At 46.7% G+C, this 14,849-nt stretch overlaps 1 protein-coding gene across 1 annotated transcript in view; it reads right to left on the bottom strand.

Moving 5' to 3' along the window:
* Positions 1-14,849, bottom strand: part of CEP126 (centrosomal protein 126) — a 106,623-nt gene that overhangs the window by 85,632 nt on the left and 6,142 nt on the right. The window contains exon 2 of the mRNA XM_075337470.1: positions 5,894-6,013. Within this exon, the coding sequence (XP_075193585.1) occupies positions 5,894-6,013 (120 nt within the window). The remainder of the gene's footprint in view (positions 1-5,893; positions 6,014-14,849) is intronic.

Raw genomic sequence — 14,849 nt, forward strand, 5'->3', positions numbered from 1 at the left:
GTCCAGGCCTTGATATCCACTGGCAGTACATTGTGCCTGGCTATTGAGCGATGTGCGGATTAATGCTTCGCCATGGGAGGTCGGTCGCAGTGAGTACACACCGGGGATTAGCAGGGGGCCGGCGGTAAACACAGGATCCTGCCAGGGCATAAGTCACAGACGGTCCATGTGTGGCAGGAAAACAGACTGGAGGGTGACACGAGCCAGCAATCAGGAGAGTAAATCAACTGTTATTGTTATAGAGTAATGGAGTAGCCAGGAACATGGCTGACAGATGAGGACCATCCGCTTTGTAAGAAACCAGAATTCCCAAGTTACAAGGTTAATGTGCATTCCTCATGGACTGTCCTGTTATTTGGATGGAAAGCACTCTGGCATTAATGTATTAACCCTTTCAAAGAGAACCTGTCAGGTCCAATATGCACCCGGAACCACGAGCAGTTCTAGGTGCATATTCCTCATCCCTATATAACTGTCCCTGTATACACTAGCATAGATAAAGATATCTTTAGAAAAAGTATTTCTAAACATCTTTTATCATATGCTAATGAGCGAGGGGACTAGTCCCCTGGGCGTTGCTTCCCTTGGCTAGTCGGCTCTATTAGCATGTTAGTACACCCCTGTGGGTGTGCTAACATGCTAATGAATGTGCAGTAATACAGACTAGGGAAAAGAAAGCGCAAATAGGGTCTTACCAGATATATAAAGGGCAGTGTGTAATGGTATACACTCACCTTTTGGTTGTGAGGGAAATAGCATACAAATAATGGCGGCTGAACAGAGAGAAGGGAGGAGGAAACAGTGGCACCATTCAGCGATCCTCTGATTTCAGGCTTATACACGCATTATAAGGCAAAAAATTCCATTGCATACTGGCCACGGTGCTCATTCCAATAGGCCACAATTCACAAAGTACAATAAGACGAGACGGAAGGCACTCACCAGATATGCGGTAAAAAAAGCTGTTTATTCGACCATCAGGTCAGGGGGAAAGGCGTGGGGAGGTGGGGACACACAATCCGTCGGACGACGGCCGATTCGCGGCTTTACAAACCGACGCTTCCACGAGTCCATGATGGAGTCGTGGAAGCGTCGGTTTGTAAATACGCGAAACGTCCGTCATCTGACGGATTGTGTGTCCCCACCTCCCCACGCCTTTCCCCCTGACCTGATGGTTGAATAAACAGCTTTTTTTTACCGGATATCTGGTGAGTGCCTTCCGTCTCGCCTTATTGGACTATGTGAATTGTGGCCTATTGGAATGAGCACCATAGGTCTACGCGTTTTGAGATACAGGACCTCCTCTTCAGGACCAAAAGATGTAATGTTGATTTATTGGGCCCTGAAGAAGAGGTCCTGTACCTCGAAACGCATAGACCTATGGCATAAAATAATGATTAGTCAACAATTTTTCATCTTTTTTGGCGACAGCACAGCATTAACCCCTTCTCCTTGCCAGCTTTGAAGAATGAATGTGCAGAGTGACAGAATGATCTCACTCACGTCTCTGCTGCCATCTCCGCCAGACACTGGATTCTCCTCGCTCATTGGCATATGGTAAAAGATGTTTAGAAAAACTCTTAAGATCTCTTTATCTATGCTAGTATATACAGGGACAGTTAGGCAGGGATTAGCAATATACACCCAGAACTGCTCGTGGTTCTGGGTGCATATTGGACCTGACAGGTTCCCTTTAATCCAGACAGGGGTTGTCCCATAAATAACATACATATATCCCCGGCTTCTCATGTAAATTGATCGATTGTAAGCAAGTGCAGCCGATGCTGCATTCACTTCCTTGGTGGGGGTTGCACATGCTCACTACCACTTTGATGAAAATCACTAATATCATATTACTTCAGAGGGAACAGGAATAAGAAACAGAAAATTCCTTTAAAACTCTACTCCAGCATTTTTTAATTTTTTCTCTGGAGTGGCGCTTTAAATCCCCTGCCCCCTCTATTATGCTCCCCCTCAGAGGCTTTAATGCTTTTTCAGTGCTGCGCCGATCCAACACCATCATCTTGTGACTGTAACTTCTAACTGGCTGAAGTCAGAAATTACATCACAAGCTCCCAATGCAAAAGTCTATGGGAGCAAGAACGAGGCTCTCATAGATTTGTATTCAGTTGTGACCATTGGTGCACTCCATGAAACACTGGAGCTGCCGGCAGGTCACAAATTGTCGGAGATTGACTGGAGTGGCGGCGACAGAGGGTGAGTATATGATGGGGGTCAGGGAACTTAGATTTAAAGTGCACCAATCACCAGAATTCTCCTAAATAACCTAAAGCCAGTGCTATACTGGCGCTATCAGGCTGATTGTATACATACCTTTAGTTGTCAGCTCGAATGTACAGGTTTTGAAACACAAGCAAGTAAAGTTTGTAAAATCAGCAGCTTTTTGAATGACAGCAGCTGCCGATCAGCTGGGGTGGGTTTTCATAGTGATTCTCACCCCCCCCCCCCCGTCTGTTCCTCCCTCTTTTATTTATGCTAATTCTATCATAGAATTGTTTTATTGATTCACTAGAAGAACCCGTGCTGATGTCATACCCATGTGACCAAAAGGGGTGGGGCCTCAACCAACAGAAAAATAATGTTGCTTCCTGGAATCAGCTATGTTGTCTAGAGATCCGCCCCTTCTGGTCACATGGGTATGACATCAACACAGGAGGTCCTCTTAGTCATTTAGTAAAACGATTCTATAATAGAATTTGCATAAATAACAGGGGAGGATGACAGGCAGGGGGGCGGGAATCACTATGAATACCCCCCAGCTATCAGCTGATCGGCAGCTGCTGTCACTCAAAAAGCTGCTGATTTTACAAACTTTAGTTGCTTGTGTTTCAAAAGCTATACATCTGAGCTGACAACTAAAGGTATGTATAGAATCAGCATAATACTGGCTTTAGGTTATATAGTAAAATCCTGGTGATTGGTGTGCTTTAAAGCACCACTCCATCAGTGCAATAAATAAAAGACAGTTGAGCTGACGATACACATTACTTATAAGGTATTTCGGTGGGACCAGTTTGCTTCTGCCTTTGAATGAGAAGTTCTCCTAATTCTGTCCACTTCATGACACTTATCTAGCACATACAGACATAACTGGATGTGTGATCAGGTCACTGCTTCCCACAAGATCAACGCCATATTCCCCTGCTGTTATCATTCCAAGTCCGATTCACTATGGGGTATACGATGCCTGTACACATCCGTCACATACAGACCTGGAGTCAAAATCACCAGTTTAGTAAAGAATAATTCACGGTCTCCTACAACATCAGCACATTCTCTCTCTTCTGGCTACAGATCATTCTAAAGATTTGAGTTTGAAACATTTCATTTTTGACTCTATACTTTTTTTTTTATAGGGTTAAGTAAATCACTGTATTTGATGAATGGACAATCTGTAAATCAATTTATCGAAACATTATATCACCTTAACAGCTTTAAAATGTGACAACTAAGGCTAAGTTCACACTTCCGTTGTTTTGCATCAGTCACAATCCGTCGCCTTGAGGAATTACGGTATCCTGTAAAATATTTTGCAGGAATCCTGTTTTCCCCATAGACTTCTATTAGGGCCCAATCACACTAGCGCTATTTTGACGCAAACGGAATCCGTCACTAATGTAGTACAGTTCATTTATTTACAGTGGAAGCGCGACATCGTGTGGACACAAGCGGGTACTGCATGACACACACACGCGCCATAGTAACGCGCTTCCACTGTAAATAAATGAACTGTACTACATTAGTGACGGATTCCGTTTGCGTCAAAATAGCGCAAGTGTGAAACTAGCCTTAGTGACGGATTGCAACTGATGATGCTGCGTTGCATCCGCTGCGTCGCGGTCAGTCGTTTTTTAACTGACCGCCGGGCGGGAGCAACGCAGCCTGTAACGTTTTTTGAGCAGCGCGATCCGTAGGATTTCGCTGTGCATGCGCTCTCTGGCTCCCCGCCCCCGTAACCAGGATAAACATCGGGTAACCAAGCAATGCGCTTTGGTTAGTTACCCGATATTTACAGTGGTTACGGGTGCAGGGAGCCCGCGCTAAGCGGTGTATGCTGGTAACCAAGATAAATATCGGGTAACCAAGCAAAAAGTGCTTTGCTTTTAGTTACCCGATATTTACCTTGGATACAGTGTGCAAGGAGGCCGACACTTCCCCACTCGGCTCCGCCCCCTCCCGCACTCCGCATGTGTACACTCACACACACTCACTTGTCCCCAGCCCTGCAGTCCCCGCGGCACTGACGTCCTCAGCTCCACAGCCCCGCCCCCTCGCGCTCCGCCCCCTCCCGCACTCCACATGTACACACGCATGTAGACACACACACATATACACACACTCACTCACCTGTCCCCAGCCATGCAGACCACGGCACTGACAGGAAGAGGGGGCAGATCTTGGTCGCCAGACAGGAAGAGGGGGCGGATCTTTGTCGCTAGACAGGAAGAGGGGGCAGATCTTTGTCGCTGAACAGGAAGAGGGGGCGGATCTTTGTTGCCAGACAGGAAGAGGGGGCAGATCTTTGTCGCTAGACAGGAAGAGGGGGCAGATCTTTGTCGCCAGACAGGAAGAGGGGGCAGATCTTTGTCGCTAGACAGAAAGAGGAGGCGGATCTTTGTATCTAGACAGAAAGAGGGGGCGGATCTTTGTATCTAGACAGAAAGAGGGGGCAGATCTTTGTATCTAGACAGAAAGAGGGGGCAGATCTTTGTATCTAGACAGAAAGAGGGGGCAGATCTTTGTATCTAGACAGAAAGAGGAGGCAGATCTTTGTCGCTAGACAGGAAGAGGGGGCAGATCTTTGTCGCCAGACAGGAAGAGGGGGCAGATCTTTGTCGCTAGACAGGAAGAGGGGGCAGATCTTTGTCGCTAGACAGGAAGAGGGGGCAGATCTTTGTCGCTAGACAGGAAGAGGGGGCAGATCTTTGTCGCTAGACAGGAAGAGGAGGCAGATCTTTGTCGCTAGACAGGAAGAGGAGGCAGATCTTTGTCGCTAGACAGGAAGAGGGGGCAGATCTTTGTCGCTAGACAGGAAGAGGGGGCAGATCTTTGTCGCTAGACAGGAAGAGGGGGCAGATCTTTGTCGCTAGACAGGAAGAGGGGGCAGATCTTTGTCGCTAGACAGGAAGAGGGGGCAGATATTTGTCGCTAGACAGGAAGAGGGGGCAGATATTTGTCGCTAGACAGGAAGAGGGGGCGGATCTTTGTCGCCAGACAGGAAGAGGGGGCGGATCTTTGTCGCCAGACAGGAAGAGGAGGCGGATCTTTGTCGCCAGACAGGAAGAGGAGGCGGATCTTTGTCGCTAGACAGGAAGAGGAGGCGGATCTTTGTCGCTAGACAGGAAGAGGAGGCGGATCTTTGTCGCTAGACAGGAAGAGGAGGCGGATATTTGTTGCTAGACATGAAGAGGGGGTGGATCTTTGTCGCCAGGCAGGAAGTAGAGGCGGATCTGTCACTAAAAGGGAGGAGGGGGTTGATCTTTGTTTCTATACAAGAAGAGGGTCGTGTCTTTGTTGCTAGACAGGAAAAGGGGGCAGGTCTTTGTCTCTAGAAAGAAAGGGGAGTAGTGTCTTTGCCTTTAGACTGAATGAGGGGACGGATCTTTTTCGCTAGACCGGAAGAGGGGGTGGATCTTTGTCGCTAGACAGAAAGAGGGGGAGGGTTTTTGTCACTACATAGGAAGAGGGAATGGATCCTTGTTACTAGACAGTAAAAGGGGGCAAGTATTTAATGATAGTCATGAAATAGGGAGGATCTTTCTCTCTAGACATGAAATGGGGGGGGGCTCTTTGACTCTAGGTAGGAAGAGGGTCAGATCTTTGGGATAGGGATAGTTCTTGAACTTTATAACATAAGAAAACAATTACTTACTTTCTTCGTCGATTTGTCTCCACTGATAACTTATGCGCCCTCTGTCTGATGACTTTTTGATCTTCCAGCAAAGCTTGTCGTTCTTCCTCTAAATCTACCTCTTGCTGGGTTTTATGATTTCTTAGAAGAGGTTAAGGTCTTGCCATACACACAATCATTATGCACTTTGACATCGGTGAGGACCATGTAGAGACACACAAATGAGAAAGTAACTGTCAACGTGGTTATACATTCCCAAAAGTAATAACAGAGGAACGGCAGAAGTCTAGAAAACAACTGTTATGTCATGTGAAATTCTAACACAAACCTGTGAGGAGAGCTGATGGGACGCCTGCGACTGATCAATAATGTGCAAAAGTCAGTGCCGCTTTAGATGCAGGCACCATTATATGCCCCGGTCTGGTGAGACGCTGGGGATCGGAGGTGCTATAAGAACCTGCTCACTTCTTGAAAGAAGAAATGTGTTGACAGAACATTTAGATGAGAGACCAATCAGTTGGAAACCATGGCTGCATGTCCTTTCTGGGGGACTGAGCAAGTACCTTACAGCACTCAAGGATGCTTTTGGGAATCGCAAAGATGTTTCTACTAAGATGCTGCTGTCTCATGAAACTGGCCATACATATTAGGCTAGTTTCACATTTGCGTTGAACTGCATCCGTTGCATTGCGTTGTGTGACGGATGCAACGGATCGTACAAAATGACGCAATCCGTTATAGGTTTTTTTACTTCACTTTATACATCTGGGCATGCGCAGTTGTGTAAAGACAGTTGCGTTAACAGAATCCATCAAATGATGGATTCTAACGGAATCCGCCACCATAGGCATCCATTGTAAAAACAACGGACGCCGACGAAATCCTGCCGGTTGCGTTTTTTTTGACGCTCCACCAAGTGCAGAAAAACACTACATGCAGCGTTCCATCTGAAATGATGACATCACGACCACCGGTGACCTGACTGCTGAGGCACTGATTGGCTGCAGATCATGTGACTGGTGATCGTGACCTCATCACTAGATCCACTTAGGATCTTCTGGAATCTGTAGATAGAGCATTTCCACCAGAGTAAGTTATGACTAGTAATAAGTGATGAGCGAATAGTAACTATTAGTGATCGGGTAATGCTCAACAAATACCGAGTACTATTCCAGTATTCGTTAAGAAAAATGCTCCGGTTCCCCATTGTATTCGGTTCGTTATTCGTGACAAATACCGGTATAGTATTTTGGGATTTGTTATAAATACAGTAATCTGAAACTGAATAGTTACTATTCGCCCATTAGTACTACCGTAGTTATCCCTTAGGAAACTCTAGAATGAAAGAACAGAGCAGCTCCTAAAACCATTTGTAGCCCTAACTGTAGTTTTCTGGGATTTTACAAACCTTGACCAAGCATAGGGGATGTAAAAAAGAAATAACCATTAATTACCCAGTGAATCCCACGCCATTTCTTCAGTGATGACATCCCCCCCTTCATTAACATGGATCTCAGCCACACATCCAGGGGCCACATCACTATATTGTGGCTGCTTTCCCGGATCCTCTATTCATCAGCTGATCTGGTGCAATTTCCCTGTTGTATCATGATGCACACACACCACGATGCGTTAAGCCGGCTAATGAGAAGAGGAGCTGGCCACGCTGACAGGTAGGAGGAGGTTTGCAGAACTGTCCAAATGAAAAAAACGTTGCAGCAGGCTCTAGTGTGGTCCGATTTATGGACTAGACTAGGGCATATAAATAGTAGGCAGCTCCCACACCCATCTGCTATGCGGGAGCACACGGAGCCAGTCACAGCCACAGATTCCAGCCACCACTGGTTCAATGAAGTCAGTGTGAACTTAACTGGTCAGAGTGGTCAAGGTTATATGTATGACCCCAGACCATTAAAGCCAGTGATTGGCTGCAGCAGTCAGGTGACTGATGAACGTAGCATCCCTGCAGGTCTGGTGAAGGATTTAGCAGGTAATTAAAAACTTACTTCATTTTTATACTAACATTTCCTACTCGAACAAATTTAGTAAAATCCTGGAAAGCCCCTTTAGTTCTAGTGGTTTTAAGGCCCCCATTGCCATCATTTTGGCAGGCAGGGCTTCATTGGATATTGTGAGTTTTACTACATAGGACAATACTGAAGTATTGCAGTATAATATACAAGGGTTCAAACAATTGAAGGTTTAAAAGGGAACCGGTCACCAGATTTGTCCTCTACAAGCTGTGGCCACCACCAGTGAGCTCTACCCATATCCTGTCCACCGCCATTAACTTGAGAACGGCGGCAGCTATAGGCATAGAAGTGGTGTCTAGGTATAGTAAAGTAGCTATGCGCTACGCAATGAAACCACCTATAGCGCCACCTGGTGGAAAACAACGGAGTTAGCATTTTTATCTCAAAAACGGAACAAGATAGAGAAAAAAAGTGAATTACAAAGTTGCAGGGCATCATCAATTCAATACGAATCGACACCTTGCATACAGAAATGCTATGATATGAAACCCATGACCCCCCCCAAAACATTGAATGCTGGTCACGCATACGGCGCTCATTTAACTTTGATGCTCAGAGTGTCCCCCGTCAGCTGCAATGCACATCTGGACTCTGGACAGCATACTGTATCTTGCTGCACGTTGTGCAATATGGTAGGTGAGTGACACGTTTGCACAAGCATCTGTGATATGTCGTCGTAGGTTCAGCAATGTTGGGGGAGGGGTCGCATATACCTGCTGTTTGATGTGACCTCACAGAAAGAAGTCCAATGGGGTCAGGTCAGGTGAGTGTGGAGGCCACTCCACGCAGCCACCATACCCAATGACTTGTCGATAGGTCTCCATGAGGTATCGCTTCATGTCCGCAGCCTTGTGAGTTTTACACATTCTAATCATAGCATTTCTGTATGCAAGGTGTCGATTCGTATTGAATTGATGATGCCCTACAACTTTGTAATTCACTTTTTTTCTCTATCTTGTTCCGTTTTCGAGATAAAAATGCGAACTCCGTTGTTTTCCACCAGGTGGCGCTATAGGTAGTTTCATTGCGTAGCGCATGGCTACTACTTTACTATACCTAGATACCACTTCATTGCCTAAAGCTGCTGCCATTCTCAAGTTAATGGCGGTGGACACACTGTACAAAGCATACCAGAACATTGTTTATAATAGCCCAGGTCGCTAGGTGTAACAGAAAAAACACCGGTCTGATTGGCGTTGCTGGTCTTGGTTCGGTGCCTCGTCTCTTCCTTCCTTCCCCGTCCTCCTTCCCAGCTCCGTGTGGATGATACGTCCTACATCATCCACACAGAGGCCTCCATTGCGGTCCTGTGCATGCGCACTTTGATCTGCCCTGCTGAGGACAGATCAAAGCACTGTAACGCGCAGGCGCGAGGAAAGGTCAAAGACCGCCCATGCAGGCGCACTACAATACTTTGATCTGCCCTCAGCAGCACAGAGAGAAGTGCACGTGCGCAGGAGGGCAATGGAGGACTCTGTGTGGATGAGATAGGACGTGTCATCCACAAGGGGCAAGGAAGGAGGACGACGACTGCACAGGATAGAGGAGGCGCAGGACCTGAGACCAGTGATGCCCATCAGACCGAATCGCCCCGCAGGTTTTTTTTTACGTTTTATAGGTCGCCCTGGGCTCATATATACAGTATTCTAGAATACTGTATACAAGGGCTTACTGGTCGTGATGACAGCTTATAGGGGCCAAATCTGGTGACAGGTTCCCTTTAAGTCAGTTGGGGGGCGGGGGGGGGACAAAGGGGAGAAAGATAATAAATTTTAACCCTAGAACGCGCAAGCAATTCAATCTACCATAGAAAACAAATGACCTAGCAGGCCTGCGAGGCCCCAGGTATGCGTTCTAGGGTTAATAAAAATAAAAAAATTTATTTTCTTTTGACCCATAAAAAAACCCAAAATTTGAAAAACTAAATATATTTGGTATTTTCGTGTCCAATAAAAAGTACGTTCTAGGACTACATAAAATAAAATTAAGTCACACGGTAAATGCCATAAAGGAAAGAAAACTATTGAAATCCAGATTTGCAGTATTCAGTCAACACAAAAAAAATGCTATAAAAAAGAAAAAAGGGATCACAACATGGTACCATTTCAAATTTCCAGCCCCCCCCACCCCCCCCAAAAGAAATGCCCTCGCACAGCTCTATTGATGGAGAAATATAAGTTATAGGTCTCTGAAAATAGGGATATAAAAAAAATTGTATATCTATTTACACAGTAAAGAATTTTTTTTTAGTTACTAAGATATAAGAAATAATATAAGACAAATCATATTGAGCGGTGGGATCTTGGCACCAGGTTATTTTTTATCACTCAAAGAACGCTGTAAAGACAAATCCCCCCAAAAACCATGTTTTTCTCCACTATTTCAGCCCACTTGTAACCCCCCCCAGGTTTCAGTGCACCTGATGGTGTAATTAGTGCAATTCTCGAAGGGGTTAATCGTCAGACCTCACTAGGAGGAGATGGGACGTCTATGACATTGTCGGGAAACGTTCTCTTCTGTTTGTTCACTTGTGTTTTAGTGTTTGCAATAAATGTATCCAGGCAATGCTTTGTGAGCTCCTGATACATCATCCCGCGCTGACACATTGGAACAATCGGGGCAGGAGAGACATTTGTTCTGTGGTTGTCCTGTAACTGATCAGCCATCTCCAGCATTGGTGATAACGTGCCGACCGCGGTGTCCTGCACCGATCAGCAGACTCCTCACTGCACCAATCATTCCTTTTCAGGTTCCTTGAAAAAGCTGGGCAGCCTCCTAATGGATGTATGGAGCGCAGGTTGAGCACGGGCACCGCCGCTCCACTCTAACAGGGGTAAAAGTGTCAATCAGTGCGGGTCCCAGTGGTCGGAATCCCACCGAAGAGAATACAGTACGACTAGTTTTCACCAGACAATTCCTTTAAGGCTACGGTTCCACTTGCGTTTTGAACCGACGAGTGCAATCCGATAAAACATCGGATTGCTCTCACTCTAGTGCAAAACTATGGGGCAGTGTCCATCTGCAATTGATTTCTCATACCATAGCGGCATGAGAAATGAATCGCAGCACGCAGCGTTTGGCAGCAAGTCTCGGTTCACGCTTTCCCATACAAGTCTATGGGGGCGTGTGAAACATCGCACTGCACTCGGAAGTCATCCGACTGCAGTGCGATATATGAAGAGACAGGCCGGGGAGGAGATGGGGAGAAAGTGCTCCCTCCCTCTTCTCCGCAGCTGAGATACCATCGCAAGATCGGATCACAGTCGCATGACCCTCGGCTGACGCTCGCAGCAGAGGGTCATTAGCATATCGCCTCCGATGCTCCCGCATCAGAAGCTATGCACGAGTGCAACCGAGGCCTAAGGATCCATTTACACAGATTGACTGGCAGCACAATGCAACCGCTGATCGGTAAACCTATACTAATCGGTGGTCATTAAAAGGGAACCGGTCACTAGTTTTTTTGCTTATTAACCCTGCTCATCATCTATCCTATAAGATTATGTGAACGGGGTCTTTGCAACCCCTTTATACTCTCAAATGAGACCCTGCATACCCCAGAAAAGGTTTTATACTTGTTCCACGCTGTATCCAAATTGCACGGTCCGGGCTGATAAGTGTCTTCAGATTGTGATCAGCTGCCCCACTCCCTTCAAACATCGCCTCTTCTAATTGCATGCAACTGAGTGATGTCTCTACGTCATCCCCACAGCGCCCAAAGCCTCGTGCCTATGCAGTGGAATCGGAGACCTGCACAGGCCTCACTGTGCCCTATTGAACAGCCAGTGAATCCACTGACCTTGGGCACTGTGTGGCTACTCTTAAAGCTGCTTTACATGCTGCAACATCGCTAGCGATCTCGTTAGCGATGTAAAAAGCCAGATCGCACGTATGATTTGCCGAGATCGCACATGTGACCGGCGCTACAAAGAATGACCTATGTGCGATCTCGGCAAATCTTATCTGCGATCTGGCATGTCACATCGCTAATGAGATCGCTAGCGATGTCGCAGCGTGTAAAGCACCCTTTAGGCTAAGTCCACGTCCTGTAGTCATCTATTAGAACGGATCCGCTGGGAAACTGATATCTTCCAGATCAGTTTTTTTAACATGGGAGTCTATGGATAACAAATTTGTTAACAGATTTCTATTTAGCCATCCATTTGTAACGGATCCGATGGTCTCTTAACGGATCCCTTACAAATGGACTATAAATAGCAATCCATTAACAGGTCTGTTGTCCGTAGACTCCACACGTTGAAAGCGGATTCGGCTGACATCCTTTATTTAACAGCGTGCAAAAAAGTTGTGTTTGCAGAACTTTTTTGCAAACGGGTCTCTAACTGATTTGTGATAACGGACGACTATAAAACATGTGAATCCAGCCTTATAAGTGATGTACAGGGTTTATAAGTAAAAATTGGTGTCAGGTTCCCTTTAAACACCTGGTTACCCCGGCAGACCAAACTAGATGATGCGCACTGAGCAACACTGTTCTCAGCGGGCCTGATCACACAGGATGATGATCTGCCATGGATGATTTTTTTGGTGCTGGTCGGTTTTTTTGGTCGATCATTGCGGCTGACGATCCAGCGTTTTACTCATCCATCGGGTGATTGGTACATGATTTACACTGAAAGATTATCATGAAACAAGGGTTATTAAGGCTGCTTTCACACTTGTGTTGTTTTGCAACAGTCACAATCCGTCGCCTTGAGGAATTACGATAGCCGGAAAAATATTTTGCAGGAATCTGTTTTTTCCCCATAGACTTCTATTAGCGATGGATTGTGACTGATGGCCCTGCGTTGCATCCGCCACATGACAGATCAGTCGTTTACTGTCAGGCGAGAGCAACGCTGAATGTAACGTTCGTGTGCGGCGGATCGATTTTTTTACTGTGAGTACGTGCACAGTAAAGAACCATGATCGACTGTAAATTCAGTTTCAGCGGCCGGAACAATCAGCTGATCGGCCGGCTATTGTGAATGATCACCCAGCGGCCGCCTTTTGTGAACGATCAGCTGATCGCCCAGCAGCCGCCTTTTGTTAACGATCAGCTGATCGCCCAGCAGCCGCCTTTTGTTAACGATCAGCTGATCGCCCAGCAGCCGCCTTTTGTGAACGATCAGCTGATCGCCCAGCGGCCGCCTTTTGTGAACGATCAGCTGATCGCCCAGCGGCCGCCTTTTGTGAACAAACAGCTGATCGCCCAGCGGCCGCCTTTTGTGAACAAACAGCTGATCGCCCAGCGGCCGCCTTTTGTGAACGATCAGCTGATCGCCCAGCGGCCGCCTTTTGTGAACGATCAGCTGATCGCCCAGCGGCCGCCTTTTGTGAACGATCAGCTGATCGCCCAGCGGCCGCCTTTTGTGGACGATCAGCTGATCACCCAGCGGCCGCCTTTTGTGAACGATCAGCTGATCCCCCAGCGGCCGCCTTTTGTGGACGATCAGCTGATCACCCAGCGGCCGCCTTTTGTGAAGATCAGCTGATCACCCAGCGGCCGCCTTTTGTGAAGATCAGCTGATCACCCAGCGGCCACCTTTTGTGAACGATCAGCTGATCACCCAGCGGCCACCTTTTGTGAACGATCAGCTGATTGCCCAGCGGCTGCCTTTTGTGAACTATCAGTTGATCGTTCACAAAAGCCGGCCGCCGGTAAAACAGTTAAAAAAAAAAAAAAAAAAACCCCAAAAACAACGAATAGTTTTTTTGCAGCATCAGTTGTGCCACTATCTGCAACACATCCGTTGCATCAGTCACATAACTGATTGTGACTGATGCAAAACAATGCAAATGTGAAAGTAGCCCAAGTATGTGCTCCTTCAGGATAATCCTTTAGGGTAAAAGCAACTTAAAGGGAACCTGTCACCATAAATTTCTCTGGGCACCATGTTATAGAACAGCGGGAGCCGAGAAGATTGATGTATAGTATTGTGAGAAAAGATTCGAAAATTAATTCTCTACTCTTTCTTGATTTGGGTCCAGTGGGCGGTCCTATCAGTGACTGACAGGTCTCTATGTTTACACACACATATGGCTGTCAGTCACTGATCGGATTGCCCACTGGACTGAAGTCAAAGAGCAGAGGATGACATGATAAATCACAGGTTACGCTGAATCTTTTCTCACAATACTATATATCGATCTTCTCAGCTCCCCCTGCTCTATATCATGGTGCCTGTAGATCGGATGGCGTTTTCATGGTGACGTGTCCCTTTAAGGCTCTTTTCACACGGGCGGTGAACACTTATGTGGCAGATTCCAGCCCATGTTCAGCAATGTTCTTACTGAGAAAACAGCTGACACTGTGCTGACACCTGGACCATCCCTAATATATGTACAATAAATCTGCTGCCATCATTCTCTGTCCTAGAACTGACCCGGCCGAGCCCCGCGCCTTCTGCTATATACAGAAACTGTAAATATCTGACGCCCACCGGGACCGGAAACAACGGATATAAAACAGCATGGCGTGTGTGGGAGGCCTGTGCAAACGGGAGACACGCAACCACATTACCCCTGATAGCCTGGGGTCTCCGCAGCCAACCCCAAGTGATCAGACATTGTCCCCTGGGCTGAGAATAGATGATAAATGTTGGAGGTGGTATTGCCCTTTACCTATTAGGTACCTATAGGAAAATTTAACCCCGCGCTTTACAGTTAATCTCCAAAAAATATGCCTCCATTAAAGTAAATGGAGCTTGGAACTACAGGTTATTAGTAGGAGCTGTGATTGGTTGCTATAGGAACAAAAGACATTCATAGTATAAAGGCTGCTTTACACGGTACGACCGATTGTGAAATTTCACAATCGATCGTACCCGCCCCCGTCCTTTTTGCGTCACGGGCAAATCGCTGCCCGTGTCACACAAAGTCAGTAACCCCCGTCACACATACTTACCTCTCGTGCGACCTCGCTGTGGGCGGCGAACGTCCAC

The sequence above is a fragment of the Anomaloglossus baeobatrachus genome, chromosome 2 (genome assembly GCF_048569485.1).
Source record: "Anomaloglossus baeobatrachus isolate aAnoBae1 chromosome 2, aAnoBae1.hap1, whole genome shotgun sequence".
In the NCBI taxonomy this organism is placed as follows: Eukaryota; Metazoa; Chordata; class Amphibia; order Anura; family Aromobatidae; genus Anomaloglossus; species Anomaloglossus baeobatrachus.